Consider the following 19,375-nt stretch of genomic DNA (forward strand, 5'->3'; position numbering starts at 1 on the left):
GCTGCTTGTCGCTTACAGGGCCCCTTCACAGCAGGCACAGTGCACCATTGTCTGAAGCAACAGTCAAGCCTGTGTGTGTCCCTCTCTCTCTCAATCCAGGGGTGACTGCTATCGGCCTACCGCTTTCGTGCTGCCCTAGGCGTCGGGTCGTTGATTCCTTGGGCCGATTTGAGGCGTGACTGCCTTTGATCCGTCCCAGGTCCCTCTTCCCAGTCTTTACGAAGCCTCCAGCGAAAACATATATATGCTGTAAACTGCCGCCTTCCCATCTTGTCAAACTCTCGACGTTTCTTCACACTCTGCAACGAAAAAGGCTAACGCAGCTCTATAAATCCTTTCTCCCAACTCTCAGCCAGGAAAGCCTTCTGGTCACCGTATCCACCACAACTTCTTCACCCCTCATAATTCAACAAACCTCACCTTCCCGTTCACCATCACTTATCTGACTTGACCACCAAAACAGCAACAAAATGACAGCCAATATGACGGATATGGTAGATAACCCACTTTCGCTCAAATACAAGGCTTCGACCGACTACGCCAAAGATGCAGTCGACATGAAAGTCCCATACATCAGCCAAGATCCCCAGCAGATCGCTGGCCTTCTCCGCGGCCTCGATGACGGTGCCAAAAAGGGCAAGGGAAGGAGCGGCTTCCACGTCAAGAAGACAAAATACGCCGTTGCCGCCTCGCCAACCAAGGCGACAGTAGACTCGTGGAGATTTCAGGAGTGGGACTACAAGCGAAGAGATCTCCCAACCTACGCTCGTGGCCTGTTCACCACCAAACGACAGGACGGCACCCCGGAAATCGTCATTCGGGGGTACGACAAGTTTTTCAACTGCGGCGAGGTACGCGAGACGGATTGGGACAATATTCTGAGCAGAACCAAGGGCCCATATGAGCTCACGCTGAAAGAAAACGGATGCATCATCTTCATCAGCGGGCTTGAGGACGACACACTTCTTGTCTGCAGCAAACACTCGACTGGAGACCGGCAGGATGCTGAGCACAGCCACGCCAGCGTTGGCGAGAAGCATATCGAGAGACAGTTGCAGCGTATTGGAAAAACCAAGGAGGACTTGGCCAGGGAACTGAGAAGAAGGAACGCCACTGCTGTTGCTGAGCTTTGCGATGACAACTTTGAGGAGCATATTTTGGCCTACGGGCCGGACAAGGCCGGTCTTTACCTTCACGGCATCAACCTCAACCTTCCTGAATTCTTCACCTACCCTTCGCAGCTTGTCCAGAAGTTCGCCGAGGACTGGGGCTTCGTCAAGACGGGGCTCATCATGATTAACGATATCAAGGAGGTCAAAGCTTTCCTCGAGGAGGTTGCCGAAACCGGAGCACATGATGGGCGTGACGTGGAGGGCTTTGTCATTCGCTGCAAGATGAGCCACGATCCTACGAAGCAACCTTTTATGGATTGGTTCTTCAAGTACAAGTTCGAGGAGCCCTATCTGATGTACCGCCAGTGGAGAGAGTGCACCAAGTCTCTGATCTCGGGGAAGCAGCCGAGGATCAAGAAGCACGTCAAGATCACTGAGGAGTATCTTTTGTACGCCCGCAAGAGGTTGGCCGCTGATCGAAACTTGGGCAAGCTCTACCAGCAGAACCATGGCATCATCAAGCTGAGAAACGACTTCCTCGAGTTCAAGCAGATGAAGGGGTCTGATGCCGCCAATTTTGAGGAATTGCACGGCAACGGAGGGCTCACCGAGGTGACACGAGATGTCATTGTTGTTCCGATCGCTACTATTGGATGCGGTAAGACGACTATCGGAGTTGCTCTCACCAAGCTCTTCGGCTGGGGTCACATCCAGAATGACAACATCACCGGTCCCAAGCGCCCTCCGCGTTTCACCAAGGCTCTCCTTGACGAGCTTGACGAGGCCCCTGCCGTCTTTGCCGACCGCAACAACGCCCAGAAGCATGAGCGCAAGCAGTTGATCACGGATGTCAAGCTTCAGCACACCAATGCCAGGCTTGTGGCTCTCCACTTTGTCCACAACGACGTCGAAAACATCCGAAAAATCACCCGGGACCGCGTGCTCATCCGTGGCGACAACCACCAGACCATCCAGGCTGCCACGGACATGGGCAAGGTAGTCGGTATCATGGAGGGTTTCCTCCACCGGTTTGAGCCCTGCGATCCAGAGAAGGAGCCAGATGCCGGTTTCGACGCCGTGATTGACCTCGATCCTACCGTCGGAAGCAGAGCCAACCTCGAGATTGTCATCAAGGAGCTTCACCGTCTCTACCCCAAGCTTGTCACTGAGGTTCCTTCTCATGAGGCTATGGATGAGGCCATCAAGGCTGCTCTGGAGGGGCATACTCCTGATCTGAGACACAACATCCCCGATCGCTCCAACAACAAGGGCAAGAAGCCTCACCAACAGATCAACCCTGTTACTGGCAGGCAGATCAAGAAGAAGCCTCTCGAGTACATGTCTGTCGACGTCCAGACCAAGGATGTGCTGGACGCGCTGGAGAAGGCTTTCGCCTCGGTGGGCAACGAGCAGGCAAAGTTTTACAAGATGCTTCAGGGCCAGAGGAGGATCCAGGCCAAGTTCCACGTTACGTTGATGCACCGCGCTGGAGCCAAGGAGAATAAAGAACTTTGGGATCGGTATGTGGCTGTTCATGAGGCGGATGGGCAGATTCATGACGATGGGAGGCTGGGGGAGATGGAGGTTCAGCTTGAGAGGGTGGTCTTTGATGAGAGGGTTATGGCGATTGTGGTTAGGCTGGTGCCTGGGGAGGGGGATGTGATTACTGTTATGGGGAAGGATGGGAAGGAGGAGACGAAGCCGAAGTGGGAGTGTGTGAACAGGGTTGCGCATATTACTGTTGGCACGAGGAGCGATGGGATTAAGCCGAAGGAGTCGAATGATTTGTTGAAGAGGTGGTTGGAGGTGGGGAGCGGGGAGGGGACGGGGATTGGGGAGGTGGTTTTGGAGGGGAGGCCGGGGTTGAAGGGTGTCGTGCGGGGGGTGCTTTCTAGGTAGGATGCTGGGGAGGCTGTTTCGCGGGGGTATGCCAATGGTAATGATGGTGGTGGTGGTGCTGGTGGTGGTGGGAGGAATAGGAATCGCTGGCGGAGGTATGGGAGGGGGCAGAGGGGTGCTCCGAGGGGTAGGAATGGGAAGGTGAGGGGTGGGCGCTAGATTATGGGGGTGGTGGTGCCAAGTTGTAGACATGGGGAGGAAAGATTTTGGGATTGTATTGTTTGATGCTTTTTGGGGTGGTGGATAGCAGGTGGTTATTTTCTTGGGATGTATCACTAGAAAGAAAAGGGTCAGATTTGGTGGCGATGATTAAGTAGATTCATTTGGCCATTTCTAGCTAAAAAACTAAGACGATATCTCAATTGCATCGGCTGTTGCTCAAAGCTGCAGGAGCATGCGTGAAACGTCACACATATTCACTCCAACCAAGTCATATGCCTGAAACTTGGACTTTGATATTCACCGCTTCCCTTCCCGTTCCTTTTCCCTTTCCAGAATCGGTCAAAAGAGTTGACAAGTCTACTCTTCGGGAAACGAGTTTGTAACCTCGACAAACCTCGCCCACTGCCTCGCCGCCTCCCCGCTCTTGACCGCCCACCTCGCCCTTCTAACTCCTTCCTTCCACCTCCCCCCTCCCGGCCCCCTTTCAGTAATGACCTTCCCGTCATCCCCATACCCCATATCACTCGTCTCCGCCTCGGTAACCCCCGCAACAACAAACAACGCCGCCGTGTTGATCAGCACAAAATGCAAAATAGGATCATCATCCGGCACCTCCCCGTTCAGAATCCTCGTCAAAATCGCCGCATTCTCCTGCGGTTCCTTGCCCGGAGAGACCTCACTAAGCGGGTGAGCTGGCAGCCCGAAGTCTCGCGGATGCAACCGGAAATTTTCCGTCTTCCCGTCCACAATCCTCCAGCAGAGCGTCTCCCCCGCACAAGAAATCTCATCTAGCTCCTCATCACCACAAACAACCATTGCCTTTTTTGCTCCGGCCATAACCAAGGCAGAGGCGAAGACAGGACCGATATCTTTACGCGCTACACCGATCATGCGTGCTTCGAGGAGGGGGGGGGAGGAGATGTCAGTTGGGTTTGCTAGGGGGCCGACAAGGTTGAAAATTGTTCTCCAGGGGAGCTGGCGGCGGATGGGGGCGACGTATTTCATTCCTGGGTGGAATACCGGGGCGAAGAGGAAGCCGTAGTTGGAACGGGAATACAGAAGAGAAATGGTGGAGGGGGTGATGAGGGAGATTTTGGGGGGGAGGGGAGTCATGCAGTTGAGGAGGTCGGCCGAGCCGGATTTGGAGGTGGAGGCTTTGTTGCCGTGTTTGGCGATGAGGAGGATGGAGGAGGCGAGGATGGAGGAGGTGGTGGAGATGTTGAATGTGTTGTGGGAGTCGCCTCCTGTGCCGACTATGTCGACCTGGAGAAGGAGAGGGGGGTTAGTGAAGGAAAGGGAATAAGCGGGGGGGAGGGGGGACGAACAAGGCCTCCTTGGTAGTCGCCTTCTGGTCGCCGGCGGGAGTCGACTACGTTGCGAAGCTCATCTACGTCGATTTTGGCGGCTGATTTCAACATGGCTTGCGCCGTCCTGGAGAGCACTTCTGCTTGGCGGTCGAGGCCGGTGAAGTGCAGGCACATGAGGAGGGAGCCGGCTTGGACATCGGAGACTTGGTTGGTGAAGAAGTAGGAGATGGCATTGGCGATCTCGTCGGGGGAGACGGTGTCTGGGTGGCCTACTGGCCAGAGTCGAGAGAGAAGAGGTTTAATGTCGACTGGGGGGAGCTCGGCGGGGGCTGTTTGCGACGACATGGTGGGCAGTTTGAACTAAAGTCGCGGAGTTGGTCTGGAATAAGTGGGAAAGTGGCTTGGATTGAAACGGTTTCTATTTTATTGGGGAATGCCGAATTCCCAGCAGCAACTCCTGAAATCCAATGGCAAGAAAACAAAAGTGAGAAGGTTGAGTCATCTTGAAAGGAAACATGGCCAGGAGCTTACAGGTCTGAGTTGAATGCTTTGTCCCGCACAGCTTCCGGCGACGGCCCCTCGATTACCAAGTTACAGCGGGGGAAGTTACAGGGGTAGGCAGCCTGTCACTTTTGGCAGAATTTAGGCGGTGAGGCGCTATTGGGTCTGAATTGAAGGAAGCTTGGACCACCCTGCCGTTCCATTGGCGCCGCGGCCAAAATTTCTGGGTTGCCGGATTGGAAGCCGGAGAGGTTATTGAACGAGAGGGAGGCCATTTGTTGGACCAGGTTGGTATACTGCGCCATGGGAAAGGGGTGAACACCAGACTGACCGGAAGAAGCAAACACCATGCCACCAAGATTACGATGCACAGCGTCGGCCCGCGGCCTGACTGCTGTTGTCAAACCCTCCAGACCATCTGCTGCTCTCCTGCGCCCATCAACCCCAGCAGTGACCTCGGCCGCCAGACAATATGCGACGGTATCTAGAGGCCTGAGCCTCCCCGACGACTATGTCCCTCCCACAAAACCGCCCACGGCCCGTCCTGGCGAGACCCGGAAGGCCCAGCTACTCCGAACATATACCTCCCTCCTCCGCACCACCCCCGTGGTTCTCCTGTTCCAACACAATAACCTGACTGCCGAGGAATGGATTGCTGTTAGACGGGAACTCAAGGCCGCTCTTGACGCTGTACCAGCTACGGGAGATGCGTCTGCCGATATAGCCTCCAAGGCTAAGATCCAGGTCGTCAGAACAAGTATCTTCGATGTCGCCATGAAGCTGGTCGAGTTCTTCGATCCCTCGAAAGTCGAGCCCACCTCTGCTCCTACTGCTACCGGCAAGAGGGTAAAGGTCACGTACAACCACGATCTTTCCAAGGCTGCCTGGAAGGCCGTCAAGAGTGTCACCATGGGCGAGACTAAGATTCCCGAAACCTCCACATACGCTCAGCTTTCGGCTCTTATGGTCGGTCCTGTGGCAGCGTTCACTCTCCCATCTGTGTCGCCTCAACATCTTGCTGCTGCCCTCAGCATTCTCGCCCCCAGCCCTCCACAGTTCCCTGCGCCAACAAGAAAGAAGAACCCCGGTTATCATGAACCTATCACCCAGAGCGCCCTGCAGAAGCTGCTGCTAATTGGTGCCCGGATTGAGGACAAGGCGTTTGATATGGAGGGCGTCAAGTGGGTTGGTGGCATCGACAATGGTCTGGATGGTCTGCGTGCCCAGCTTGTGCACATGCTCCAGAGCGCGGGCATGGGTCTCACCTCGACGCTCGAGGGTGCGGGCAAGGCGCTCTGGCTCACGATGGAGAGCAGGAGAACTGTGTTGGAGGAGGAGCAGAACGGTGGGAAGACGGAGGAGAAGAAGGCCGATGCTTAAGCTTGAGCTGGTGGGTGTCTATCACATTTCATGTCTTGGCGGGCGTGGGGGAGCGTGCTGGTGTCATTACCCACGATCTTGCACTGCAGTATATGCGAGATCTGGAGCTGTAAAATATACTGTAAAGATTGAATGCAAACAAGTTAAACATCATTTGATGATGTGTTTCTTTCATGTGTCAGTGAGTGCAAAGCCCCACTAACATACCGTCCCTGCAGCTCAGGTGCCTACCCCGGTCGGCTTAACCGGATGCTTTCCTTGCGCGCGTCAACCCCCCCAGCTCAATGCGGCTCAGCAACGCAACACCAGCTTCTTGTGGTGCGAGGGTGATTTCCCTTGACACTTCAACTTCATATCACGGGTACTTCTCCCTCCCTCTCCGGTTTTGTTGAAGGAGATTCTAACCAAGAAATCTACCCACAGAGTCTAGACCATGCCGGCCAAGTATCAAGCTTGCTAAGCTCTTTCCCCCAACCAAGGCCCACCCAAGTCTTACACCCCTCCCCTCGTTCGCAACCCACCGTCCCACTTTCCTGGTCGGCGGTCTCCCCCGCAACACCACCCGCAGACCACTGTTCACGATATTAATCGGACCACCGCTGCATATCGTCGACCTTCAACAGGCTCGCTCGCTGGTGGTATTTTGCTGTGTGTTGGCAAGCTTCAAACATAACAAGCTAGACAGTGTTAGCTCCCTTGTTAGACACACACACACAAACATGGACTTTGCACCCTATCAGTCCTCCCCACCAGAGCACACCCGCTCCCCATCCAACAGCACCACCGCTGGGTCACCGAGAACGTCACTCGACACAACACGCAGGGGAGCGTTTTCCCCGTCCAACTACCAACACCGTCCACCAGCGAACTCACCTCCGCCGCTTCAACACCCGCAGCCGCAGAGGGCGTGGAGCGGGGATAATGTAGGGCGATATCAGAGTCCGCTGGCAGCAAACGTCTGGACGAGCGGGGATTCGTATCAGAACGAGACCGGGAACGGGGTGGCGTCGAGCGCGATGGGGGATTACTTTAGCAGTCTGGGGGCAAGGGAGGGGATGGTATCGGAGTTTGATACGAGCTTGGGGTTGAGGCTGGATTATGAGGCTTGTCTGGCGTATTTGGCGTTTCCGCCGCTGGGGGGGATATTGCTGTTGATTTTGGAGAGGAAGAGTGATTACGTCCGGTTTCATGCGTGGCAGTCAAGTTTGCTTTTCACGGGGTTGTTTGTCCTGCATTTGCTGTTTAGCTGGTCGAGTTTCTTGAGCTGGGTGATGTTTTTGGGGGATTTGGTGTTGATTGGGTGGTTGGTGTTGAATGCGTATCGGGATGCTGATACGCTGGATAGGTGGGTTTTCACTTTGGACGGGGCTCTGAGAAAGATGAAGATGACTGACTGTGATATAGGTATGAGGTACCGATTGTTGGACGGATAGCGAGCAGGATTCTCGATGATGAGTGATGGAAATGGGAGGGTGGTGGGCCATTACAAGGGCTCTGAGGACTACGGAACGATGCCGGCACATGAGGACATGGAGAGTTTTAAGGCGGTGCTTCGGAGTTTGGGAGCGTTTCAATTACACGGCGTACAGTACTTATTCGTTATGGGCCGTCTAATTTTACTCTATGTTTGGGAGGCATATGCTTTTGACGATTTCTGGTGCTGGGGGGGTGTGTTATTCAGCTAGGCATATCAGGCGTATAGGACTGGGAAGACTTGCAGATGATGGCTGCAGTGTCTAAGCCTCTGCAACAATACAATGCAATTATCCATGCTGCCTCATATTTGTACACATCACGGTCCATTGTCCCATGAAAGTCGAACAGAAAGAATGATGTGCTCAGCCTTGCATGGTACCTTTGGGAGCTGGTGTTAGTCAGCGATCCCCGGGCTGTGGTAGGCTTCTGGGCAAAGTGGATCCCGCCGCCTTGCTGGTTACGTCGCGCTTTTGCCTGCTGCAGCCCAGCTCCTGGGCCATTTCGAGTGAGCTCCGGGCTTCCACAACCATTTCCGATCAACCACCAACAACAACCCCCATCACCACCCAGAGAACGAAGCTTCTACCGACTCGGAGCTTGACCGCGAAACTCTGCATCTCTGCTGCGCATCTCTTCAAACTTTGGATTACTCCATTTCATCCGCATTCTCATCAACACCCCACCTCAGTCGCTACCCAGCACCATGTCTACTCTCGAGGACCTTGCTGGTCTGACCAGCCGCCGCGATGACGACGACAAAAAGAAGGACGAGAAGAAGGACGACAAGAGCAAGAGACAAGGGGATGGCGATGCCGAGATGAAGGATGCCGAGCCCGAGGAGGATGTGCTGGACGAGGAGATTCTGGCTCTTGCCACAGAGGACATCAACACTCGCCGCCGACTTCTCGACAATGACGCCAGAATCATGAGAAGCGAGTACCAGCGGTTAACGCACGAGAAGCAGACTATGTTGGAGAAGATCAAGGAGAACAAGGAGAAGATTGACAACAACAGGTAGGGAATGGCAATAGATCATGCTCCCTCCTCGGTAGTGTATCGCTGACACGGCTTTGCGCCATAGACAACTGCCCTATCTTGTTGGCAATGTCGTTGAGCTCTTAGACCTCGACCCCACCGCCGAATCATCTGAAGAGGGCGCCAACATCGACCTGGATGCTATCCGCGTTGGTAAATCGGCCGTGATCAAGACATCGACTAGGCAAACCATCTTCTTACCCCTCATCGGTCTCGTCGACCCAGACAAGCTGCAGCCTGCCGATCTTATCGGTGTGAATAAGGACTCGTATCTTATTTTGGACACTCTGCCGGCTGAGTATGACAGCAGAGTCAAGGCGATGGAGGTTGACGAGAAGCCCACGGAGAAGTACAGCGATGTTGGTGGTTTGGACAAGCAGATCGATGAGATCATCGAGGCTATTGTCTGGCCGATGAAGGAGGCCGAGAGGTTCAAGAAGATTGGTATCAAGGCTCCAAAGGGTATGTTCAGCTGTATTCTAGGGATGTTGTATCAGGTGTGCTGATCTTTTACTCAGGATGCTTGATGTACGGCCCTCCAGGTACCGGCAAGACGCTCTTGGCCAGAGCGTGCGCTGCGCAGACTGATGCCACTTTCCTCAAGCTTGCCGGTCCCCAATTGGTGCAGATGTTCATTGGTGATGGTGCCAAGCTTGTGAGAGATTGCTTCGCTCTGGCGAAGGAGAAGGCCCCTGCGATTATCTTCATTGACGAGTTGGATGCCATTGGTACCAAGCGTTTCGACAGTGAGAAGAGTGGTGACCGTGAAGTTCAAAGAACCATGTTGGAGCTTCTCAATCAGCTGGATGGCTTCGCCTCGGACGACCGCATCAAGGTCATCGCCGCCACAAACAGAGTGGATGTCCTCGACCCTGCGCTGCTGCGTTCCGGCCGTCTTGATCGCAAGATTGAGTTCCCGTATCCCAACGAGGAGGCCCGGGCTCAGATTCTCAAGATCCACTCCCGCAAGATGAAGGTGGATGAGAACGTCAACTGGGGCGAACTGGCGCGCAGCACAGACGAGTTTGGTGGTGCCATGCTCAAGGCTGTTTGTGTTGAGGCTGGCATGATTGCCCTGCGGATGGGGAAGAACAAGATTGGGCATGAGCACTATGTCGATGCCATTGCTGAAGTACAGTCCAAGAAGAAAGACGTGAGTACCCCCTTGCCCGGCACCTCGGTTTTCGGCCACATTACTAACGTTTCTTTCAGACGGTCAACTTTTATGCGTAATCTTGTTTTAGGTCTGGCTTTGTATTCAAGCGGAGGATGGGGCTGGGAAATGGCAATGGCACTGGATGGCTGGGGGCGCATGGTAGATGTGCATGTGCCGCGGTATCATAGAAGAAGTGGCGGAAGCCGGTCGTTGCGTAATACTATTCAGCAGAGCGACGCGGGTTATGATGAACCAACCTTGTGTGTCTTTGTGATTTTCTTGTTCCTTGTGGTGTTTGTATGGTTGGGCTTTGACTCGACAGGTGAGTTCAGGTTTGCTTCATTCGAAGCCACTGCAGCCTTGGTTCGATATGATACAGCTGGCTCTTGTAGGATGCCTGACGGGGATCTGTTCCAGTTTGTACTCGACCTGGGATGCTCGCGTTATTTTGTCGAGGCTGGTCACTCTGGGGTTCTGCTGCTTGAAAGGAAGCTTTTAAAGATAGTTAATAGGCTTCCATAATGGTCAAGAGGATTGTCAACAACCTAGGGTATCTTTTAACGAAAACGGCTGGGGCTTTCTTACTATAACACAGGCTTGGTTCTGGTATGGCTGTGCGATGGGGGTTTGACAGGGGCAGTTTGTCCACTTCTTCTGTTGATGTAAAGCTTTTAAGGGGGCTGAAGAATGATGAATTCCTGGCGGTCAACGGAGCTCTTATGATTATGGGTACGTTGATAATATATATGATGATGTGAATAATGGGAGGTAATTGTTCAAGGGACTGGTAAGTTACGGTTTTGGATTGTATGGATGGTTGAAGAGGAGGAGGAGAAGAGGAATAGTCAAGGTAAGAGTCGCTATAGGATAACATAAGATAGGTGATGTCGTCTGGCTGTCTTGGACGATTTTGAGCAAGTTGAGGTTTAACGGATATTCCTCAGTATTCTCAGTCTCTCCTCGACAGATATGGTCTTTACCAAGACACATAAAGTCTATCCATTCATCCTCTCACTTCTTTTCCCAATACTGAATCTTCTCCCCGATACCACGAGTCTTTCCTGGGCCTAACAGTCGACAGACAATATCTTGAAGCTTATTCTCTCTTTGTCTCTACACTTCCTGAAACTCTCACCCATCAACACCTCGTTCCTACACCACTCTGCCCCTTCTATTACCTTCACCATGGCTGAGTCGACCAGTCCGACATCTCCCGCTCACCCGACTACCCGGCTCACCCAGCTCACCAGATACCGCGCAGCAAATTGAACAAAAGAGCACCACCAACTCTCCCCTCCTTCCCCGTCAGTATGCCCCCTCCAATTCCTCAGCTATCATCTCATCCCAGCGACCGGCCCTGGTATCATTTCACCTCCACTGCGGATAACAAGCAAATCTCGGGTTATGAGAACCCGCTGTCTTCAGGTGGTATGCATAAGACAGAGACCAACTATTACCGAGCGCGTGCCAACTCAGCAGATGGCCCCACGGATGTACACATCAGTCCGCAAGCAAGCCAATAGGTAGGTGCTGTGCGAAGCCGATAAATAGGAGGAGTGAAGCTCCATGGACCTCCGACATGGAGCGCCCACTGGCGCCTGTCCTACTAGACCAGCCAGTCCGCATGGTGAATGGTAAATAACGCCCGCTGGGGGGGAGTATGGGGTCGAGGACCGGACGGAGGGGATGAGCGCAGAAATAGCTTGGTTGGGGAACACCACGGGCTGCTGGCTTGCAGGGTTGAGCGATACGGTGTGAGATACCTATACAGATCGAGGGAAAATATGACCTGGTGGCGTATCTGCGTTGATAGTAAATACAGAGTTGGGCGGGAGTGATTGATGGGCAGTGCGGACGGGTAAATGAATAGTAGGAGCTGGAGATGGGATTTGGTCTGAATATGGGACATGGGCTGTACTAGCTTATTGGATCCTTCATGGGGTTTTGTATGTTTATTACATGTCTGCAGGTGTTAATGGGGGTTTCCCTCACGATACACAGTGGAATGATTAATTTGGATTACATTTTCCAAGTCATCGTGCCCAGGTACCTAGCCTGTAGCATGGCTACCTACGTTTCCTCAAATCAATGGATATCAGGTGGAAAATCTACAACAATACAGAGTATAGTATTCGTATTTTAAAACAACCTGACCCCGAAGACAATCCCAAGTTGTTTACAATAGCAGCAATAAAGTTATGCTTTCTTATGGGTTGATGAAAACGGTTAAAGTTTCCAGTGAGTGATCGTTTGCTTGGTATTCACTGATCTGTGGCCTGCGCAATACAGGAAATGTTGAAATAGGTCCGGACAATAACAACTACGGATTTAACACCATCATCATTTGTGAAGTGTCTTTTGATGTAGTGTTGATCAGGTATAATTACTAGACGAGTTTGAGACATCCTCTGGAGAAGAACATGGTAATTCTTCGATATAAAGCAGAAGACTGCGCCCATTTTGGCTCAAAGGGGTACTATTCCGAGGCTTTTTCTCGGGTTTCAGGTGATTGGCCTACATACGACATGCTATGATCCGCGCGCCTATATGGCACCATTTCGAGGTGTGTGCTACTTGCACAGGCAATATAGCATTCATCCTCACGACACCAAGTCAGGTTTGCAATACGAACGAGCTGTGGTCTTCAACAGCCACTCATGAAGACTGGAGTCAACGTTTCACTCGGCCTGATGACGTTGGAAGGCAAGCATGGCATGTTCAGCCTCAGCTGTGGTGAGGTATACGACGAAGATTGAATGGTCGACGATGTTCATGATGGTTTTGTGGTATTCTCGTGATAGTATTTATATCTTCTCGGTCATCTTAGATAGGCATGTAGTTATGTCCAGTACGAGCTTCGTATGAAAGGAATCTGAGTGGTAGGATCGAAGTTTGTGAAACCAAAATGCAGTTGGGTAGACTGTAAAAATTCTCCTCACTGTTCATCTGCAAGGCCCTGCTTACGTGCTCACCAAATCGTTCCGTGATTCGTCCTCCACGGCGCTTGTTCGTATTCTCCAAGTAGCAATGGTTACACAAGCCACCCCTCGAATCATATCCCCCTTTTGAGCATGGCGTTGGTGGAAGTAGGTACTTTCGTCCGGCAAGAAACAGATTTGGAGAAAGAAAGGTGAAACACGGGAATCTACTTCCTCTCGGGATGTTTTCGGCCCTGTCAAGGTTGCAGTAGCTTCCTTCTCGGCCCTGCTGGCTTACTCGTGTGCTTCTTCTTTTGTTCTAGACGGTTGTGGCTGAGCAACAGCGGTTAATCGGGGCTGGGGAACCGTTAGCGAGCAAACAATCAACGACAATCGACACACACCATTCGCCTTTTCGGCTTGAAAAGTAAAATGAGATAAATGTTCCCGAGTCGCGCTAGAAAGGGCAAGGCAGAATGCCACGAGTCAAGCATGGGGGGTTGCACAACAGGGTGGTTCTGCCGTACTCGTATACATCGTACAGGATTCGAGTGGTTGTTTTATGGCTCGGCATTGGTGTGACAACGTCTGGGTTGGTATACTAGTGCTATTTAGTCAGGTAGTAGTGTTTGGTCCTCATTTTAGCATGTTATTTCTTTCTTTGAGTACATAGGATACCCGGTGTGTGGGTAATTGTTCGTCTTCGACGTGAGCATTGCATCAAGTCATCAAATAGGGGAAAGCTAGATATTGAAAATGATGCTCGGTCAAAAGTCGGGCTTGTGAGATGGAGAGGGTTTGAACATCATTTCTAGGTGCTGAGGCATGTGATATCAAACACCAGGGAAGACATACGTCAGACCGGCATGGCAAAACTGGGGTAAGTGGTTGAGTATGACTTCACCGCCGATCGGAGTGTTGATCTTGAAACGGAATATGCTAAATGAAAAACTTTATTTGATCAGCCATTTGCAAACATCTCTTGATGGATTCAGGGCCCTGTTAATTTTCCCTGAAAGGCGTTGACGATCCCCCACAATGTCTCTGCCGAACAACGTAGAATATGAACTAGAAAACAGCCGAGCATGGCCCAGCAAAAGCGGAACCTTGCAGGGTGGAAATAACGAGATGGCTTTCCTGCGACGATGATTTGAAACCGCCACGAAAGGCCTGCCGCATTTGGTGGTTGGGTTCGACCACATATGCAGCTACGCAGGGTACTTGTGTGCTATATGGAGAGTGATGTTAATGTTGCGGGGGCTCAGGGGAGCAGAATGCCCATCTGCAACTGACGGCTTATCGTAGAGTCGTAGTCTCTTGGATGTATACCGGTCACAATGCGAAATACGGCGTACCGAGACGTGACAACAGCAAGCCGCGAGGCGCGGTCCCTGTCTATTTTGCCAGTCCGGCAACTTTATCACTTTATCGGCGAGATTATTAAGAAATGTCAAGCTAAAACGCGATTAGTGCCCGATGAAAATGGTGATAGTCGAACGGGAAGTGGGGGCGCCTAAAATGCAAAGCCACCATCCTTTTGTCTCCATTGAGCATAGCGTGTCGACGCCCACTTAGGATCCCCGTCTTCACCCAACAGCACATCTGCCGGACATCACGATATCTGATTCCCAACTTCATGGCTCCAGGCGCCTGTTTGCGACACGTAAGCAAGCCCTGCAGTAGACCAGAAGGGAGTTAAGACCATGTGGTTGTCAGCATCGGGCTTAAGCTACCGGTGTGCTGGATTAGGTACTTGTATCATGTTGGACAAAAGTCCTCTGCTTAGCCGTCGTCCAATGATGTCAAGGGACGTTATGACGGGTGTGAAATGAATGTGTCGTTCCCAGAATGGGCTCCGGCTTGTTGGGGTGCAAGAGCATACAGGCCGAACACCACCAGGCTCTGAGCATAGGTAACCCTCGAGATGGTGCAGGGCCCTGGTGCGGTAAGCAAGCGGCATCCAACGGCATTTAGGCGGCCCGGGGAATGGATAGCTAGACAACGTTGCATGAGACCGGAGATGGAACGGCAATAGGGACTAGGTGATCGCAGACGCGTGGAATGGTCGTTGATAGACTTCTTAATTCGTTTGACGACGAACTCTGTATGTTTGAACCTTAACCCAACTGTCCCGCCAAGAGGTTGTTGGTTTAAAGTTGAACAGCTCGGAATCAACAGCGCCGCATGTAAGTGCGAAGTTGACATAATCAGACATTTAAAGCTTGGTCGTAGTTGAAGGCCAGAGGGTTAGTCGGTAGTCCTGGAAAGCAACTCCAGAGACTGTCTCTATGTGCGTGGACGTGTATACGTCAACAAAAGCTCATAAAGCGTGATACCGCGGCCTTGGCTGATGGTGACAGCCAGTCATAATTCTGATGCCTGAAGTGTGTTCGCGGCCTTTGTACAAGCGGTACGACCCGGTGTTGGATCTCTGTAGCTGATGATGTTCGAGACAATTTCTATGTTGTTGAATCATTAGACTTGGTCTAGGGGGGTCTTCAAAACACTGGGTCCCATGACGAGTGCATTGAATCTGTGTTAGATATGGTTGGTATGGGTTGTGTCAGTATGACGGATATTACCGTAGACAGCGACTTAGCTGAAAGAATGCTTCATCAAATTCGAGGTCCAAGTATCGTTGGTTCTTCCATAATTATCCGGACAAGTCATCGGCCTCAGGTACGTGATGCTACTGGGAGCAACGGCCTGGGAGAGTCACTCTTGGTTGTTCCCACTACGTATCTAAACGCAGCAAATTTTGCAAGGTTGGGGGTTGTTGGTTGACATAAGGGCCGCGCATGTGGTGTTCTCCGTGGTGGAAATACCGACTTGAAGAACACCAGAAGACCATCAGTATGTGTTCATGATGATTTCCCCATCAATTCCAACACCTACAACGAAATGTGATAGGTAATCAGACGGAAATAGGAGGAAAGCATGGCGTAGAGGCGTTTCCGTGGCCTTGCCGTGATCCTTTCATGGTGGTGAACAAAACAAACAAGGAAGACACAAATTCCATGCGACTGAACAAGAAACCAACGAAGAATCCATCGATGCGGCAATAGGGCTGAGTGGTACTGGCATCTTGGGGCGCGATGATGGTGGTTGTCAGCTGTGCCGCAGGGGGCTGCTCAAGTTGATAGCGTGGTGTGAGATATATCGGCGGGCTGCATAAACAACCTCCCTTACCGGGACACGGGAGCGGTCTCGTGATGCGTTGACTCGACCATCATCACGAAGTGGTGGTGCGTGCGTCATCGTGGTGGACGATGCTGGGTTTTGAGGAGAATCAAGACTTTTGGTGCCTGGCGTGCCTGGCGTGCCTACCAAAAAATCTCGCTAGCGCTTGCGTAGTCCAAAATGCGCCAGGCATCCTCAGGCAAGTGCCCCGTATTATGTCCTTCCTGCCCCTGTACTATTCAAACGGTCCACCGGGACGACACCCTGTGTGTCCATCGCGTCTGTCCTCACTTTCAAAGAAAACACATCTCATCTTTAAATCCATCCTCCAACAAATCTATTGACCACGTTTTCCGGCCCCTTAGACCATCCACAGCCGCTGCAATCCTCCGCCACAGACAGGCGCCACGCATCCAATTGGGATAAGTGTGCATTTCCGCCCCTGCAGGTCCACGACCCAGCAATGCAACGACGCCAGTGCTGTCCCTGTCAGGTTCAAGCAGCATGGCAGCGGCATGTTGAAAACCTACGTCGGAATGGATATTTGGAGCTGACCAAGCACGCCCAACGAACACCACGGCATTGGTTCTCCAAATCCTTCAGAGAACAACCACAACCGAATGCGCGAATCAAGCTTCAAATCCGCCTTAGAGATCGGTGGGGATCATTGGGACACACTAGGGGATGAGCCGCCAATCGTCATGGACTCAATCGTTCGATCAAGAGGTCGCCGACGAGGCAAAAAGAACACCACACCACCACAGCATCCAGACTGGCGATGTTCAAGTTTCTGATGCCTTCAACGCTGTGCCAAGCGGCGATGCTGCCTTGAGACAAGCACAGGTAAACCTTCTGGCTTTTTTTTTGTCTCTTGCTTTTCTCTTGTCGTCACGTCAGTTGGCTCCTGCTTCTGTTCCGCACGGAGGGGGCATCATTTGTACCCTGCAAGGGCCTTGTGCACGCCCAATCCGCTCCAGAATTCCCTCGACCCGCCAATTCCAGTGACGCTGTGGCCCCTATGCCTGGCTGGAGTCATCCCGCTTTGAAGGCGAGTCTAGTGACTCCACCTTCTCACTCATGAAATTTCAAGTGGGTTCGTAATTCATAGTTATGGGGCACGGCCGGCGAGACACTTTCTCTCCCGGAACACCTCCGGGTCCGGCATTGCCTGTGGTACACCTTGGACTCTACTTGGATTCTGAGCCCCCCTACGGTACCCCTGTTCTGCCTGGCGGCACGTATTGCAAGGCTCCGCAGCATGCCATGCCACTCACTTGTCACTGTGGACATGGATACACACTACTTGGAGATGGTTGCCATCTGAAAATAATTTAAACAGCAGCTATTCCCACCTTTTGGATCATGATCATCAACAGCCCAACACCCACTTCCAGTTTTTAATAGCTTCACATCAACATCAACATCAATATGTCTGGATACTACCACATGCCACTCCAGGGCCAGCATGACCAGCAACATGCTGAGCCGTCTGCCTTTCGACCTTCCCGAGCAGAGGACTGGGAACCATACCGAGACATCATTGCACATCTCTACAACACGATGAAGCTCAAGGATGTCATGACCGAGATGCAGATGACATACAACTTCAAAGCAACGTAAGCTTCCACTTCTCCCCAACACCAAGACGTTGAACTGACATGTTTGATATTAGTGAGAAGCAGTACAAGACTCAGTTGAAGAAGTGGAACCTTGATACCAAGTACATCAAGGCATCCGAGTACATGGCCATGCTTCAGATCATGCGTGAGCGGGAGGCCCAGGACCCATCCAAGCAGACACGCTTCATTCTTCGCGGGAGACCAGTAGATCCCAAGGATATTGCTCGGTTTGAGAAGCGGCATCAGAAGAAAGGGACACTGAAGGAAGGGGAGCTGGCAGAGCTTCAGGGTAGGCAAAAATCTACCGTTCTTCACACATGACCATCCACTAATATATCAACCACAGAACCTGTCGAGGACCTCATCTATCACACTCCTTCTCCTGAGCCAACAGGATATGCATACACTGCAACCTCCGACTACGGGTCAACCTCTTCGTATGCAACCACTTCCGCATACGACACTTCCTCGCAATACGCCTATAGCTACGGCATGTGACCCGAGCAATGCATCTACGAACACGCAAGGTGGCTTTCTACCCGAATTTTTTGACGACGAGGTGCAACCGGCAGATGGGGGCGCATCGTCGAATTCTTTTTTTCAGTAATAGTTCTTCCTTACACTTAATGCACGCATATGGGACAACGGTAGGACATGATTTGGAGGCATCTCATCTTTCATTTGGTGGACTGGAGGAGTAATTGGATACCCATGGATTTGATTGGTTTGGACTTACACGGGCGTTTTTTTGCTTGCAGCGGATAGACACATATAGACGTGACAGTGGTGCATCGACTATGATTACTCATCATGCATCATCGAATCTTGTATCACCATCTTGAGGCCTCGTCTGATGTTTGAACAAGTATGGCTGCAAGTCTTTGGCTGGTCAGCCCTCCCCAGGCTCGATCACAGGCTGGTTTGACCTTCCAATCAGAGACACCCTTCCCCCAATCCCAACTCCCGACCGAGTGGCCATCGGGAACATGAGGCGGCCCCGGCTCAGCTACCCGTGAGCCAAGGCCTTGCGCCTCGCAATATCTGGTCCCAACAGGACATAGCTTCAGCTCTCTGACAAAATCTGGATGCCTAGCGTTGTTCAACCATCTCGAAAATAAAAGAAGACTCCTTGATTCATGCGGATCTTGCTCGGCAAGGCGTACCGAGATCCGTCCGAAGCACTCCGGTCCTCTTTTTGTTTGCTTGCTTCAGGGTGAATCCATCACGAACGGGCTGCTTCATGGCCAAACAATGTTTCAACCAGCTTGTGGGAACAGCTGTGGCTGTGCAACCGGGCCCTTGACCATCGTCCGATAAATGGGCTCCCAAGAGGTAGGATTTAAGGTTAGTAGTGCTTATACCCCATACTGGTTCCCACATACTCAGCCGACCAAGCCAATAGACCGGGCTTGTTTTGTTTCTTTGACGGGCGGTGGACCAACAAAAACAAGCTTTTGTTTTGTTTCTTTGTAGGGACGGGGCTTGGTTTCTCTGTGGAATTCTTTCCCCATTCCCAAGCGATAAGGACCTTGCATGACCGCTTAAGTCCATTTTTGAAGTTTGAGCCAATGCCGGTGTGTGTTTCTGAAAGGCCTCGTGGCTTTGATGGCAAAAAAGGGGGGGAGGGAAG

At 52.0% G+C, this 19,375-nt stretch overlaps 6 protein-coding genes across 6 annotated transcripts; 5 read left to right on the top strand and 1 right to left on the bottom strand.

Moving 5' to 3' along the window:
* Positions 1 to 482: 482 nt before the first annotated feature.
* On the top strand, positions 483 to 3,011 carry trl1 (tRNA ligase; the record flags this gene model as incomplete). Its single annotated transcript, XM_062948605.1, has 1 exon — positions 483 to 3,011. The coding sequence occupies one exon, from the start codon at positions 483 to 485 to the stop codon at positions 3,009 to 3,011; it is 2,529 nt and encodes an 842-aa protein (XP_062797656.1).
* A 133-nt stretch (positions 3,012 to 3,144) lies between these two features.
* TRP4 (anthranilate phosphoribosyltransferase) lies at positions 3,145 to 6,534 on the bottom strand. Its single transcript, XM_062948604.1, has 2 exons — positions 4,499 to 6,534; positions 3,145 to 4,436 (listed from the first exon to the last, which is right to left on the bottom strand). The coding sequence occupies exons 1-2, from the start codon at positions 4,823 to 4,825 to the stop codon at positions 3,531 to 3,533; spliced, it is 1,233 nt and encodes a 410-aa protein (XP_062797657.1). The 5' UTR covers positions 4,826 to 6,534; the 3' UTR covers positions 3,145 to 3,530.
* On the top strand, positions 5,330 to 6,701 carry QC764_600880 (uncharacterized protein; the record flags this gene model as incomplete). The annotated part of the gene is made up of 2 exons (XM_062948603.1): positions 5,330 to 6,326; positions 6,580 to 6,701. The coding sequence occupies 2 exons, from the start codon at positions 5,330 to 5,332 to the stop codon at positions 6,699 to 6,701; spliced, it is 1,119 nt and encodes a 372-aa protein (XP_062797658.1).
* A 379-nt stretch (positions 6,702 to 7,080) lies between these two features.
* Positions 7,081 to 8,169, top strand: QC764_600870 (uncharacterized protein; the record flags this gene model as incomplete). The annotated part of the gene is made up of 2 exons (XM_062948602.1): positions 7,081 to 7,706; positions 7,766 to 8,169. 2 exons carry the CDS (start codon positions 7,081 to 7,083, stop codon positions 7,818 to 7,820), a joined length of 681 nt encoding a protein of 226 aa, XP_062797659.1. The 3' UTR covers positions 7,821 to 8,169.
* Positions 8,170 to 8,327: 158 nt separating this feature from the next.
* RPT5 (26S proteasome regulatory subunit 6A) lies at positions 8,328 to 10,317 on the top strand. Its single transcript, XM_062948601.1, has 4 exons — positions 8,328 to 8,851; positions 8,919 to 9,334; positions 9,391 to 10,025; positions 10,085 to 10,317. The coding sequence occupies exons 1-4, from the start codon at positions 8,541 to 8,543 to the stop codon at positions 10,103 to 10,105; spliced, it is 1,383 nt and encodes a 460-aa protein (XP_062797660.1). The 5' UTR covers positions 8,328 to 8,540; the 3' UTR covers positions 10,106 to 10,317.
* Positions 10,318 to 17,507: 7,190 nt separating this feature from the next.
* QC764_600850 (uncharacterized protein) lies at positions 17,508 to 18,541 on the top strand. The gene is made up of 3 exons (XM_062948600.1): positions 17,508 to 17,742; positions 17,799 to 18,034; positions 18,092 to 18,541. Exons 1-3 carry the CDS (start codon positions 17,555 to 17,557, stop codon positions 18,241 to 18,243), a joined length of 576 nt encoding a protein of 191 aa, XP_062797661.1. The 5' UTR covers positions 17,508 to 17,554; the 3' UTR covers positions 18,244 to 18,541.
* The last annotated feature ends 834 nt before the right edge of the window (positions 18,542 to 19,375 follow it).

The sequence above is a fragment of the Podospora pseudoanserina genome, chromosome 6 (assembly GCF_035222485.1).
Source record: "Podospora pseudoanserina strain CBS 124.78 chromosome 6, whole genome shotgun sequence".
Classification (NCBI taxonomy): Eukaryota; Fungi; Ascomycota; class Sordariomycetes; order Sordariales; family Podosporaceae; genus Podospora; species Podospora pseudoanserina.

Coding starts and splice junctions, on each gene's coding strand:
- RPT5 (XM_062948601.1), top strand. CDS start 8,541: ATGTCTACTCTCGAGGACCTTGCTGGTCTGACCAGCCGCCGCGATGAC. Junction 9,335..9,390: donor TGGTATCAAGGCTCCAAAGG/GTATGTTCAGCT, acceptor TCTTTTACTCAG/GATGCTTGATGTACGGCCCT. Junction 10,026..10,084: donor TACAGTCCAAGAAGAAAGAC/GTGAGTACCCCC, acceptor CGTTTCTTTCAG/ACGGTCAACTTTTATGCGTA.
- QC764_600850 (XM_062948600.1), top strand. CDS start 17,555: ATGTCTGGATACTACCACATGCCACTCCAGGGCCAGCATGACCAGCAA. Junction 17,743..17,798: donor ACATACAACTTCAAAGCAAC/GTAAGCTTCCAC, acceptor GTTTGATATTAG/TGAGAAGCAGTACAAGACTC. Junction 18,035..18,091: donor GGAGCTGGCAGAGCTTCAGG/GTAGGCAAAAAT, acceptor TATCAACCACAG/AACCTGTCGAGGACCTCATC.
- TRP4 (XM_062948604.1), bottom strand. CDS start 4,825: ATGTCGTCGCAAACAGCCCCCGCCGAGCTCCCCCCAGTCGACATTAAA. Junction 4,437..4,498: donor GCGACTACCAAGGAGGCCTT/GTTCGTCCCCCC, acceptor CTCCTTCTCCAG/GTCGACATAGTCGGCACAGG.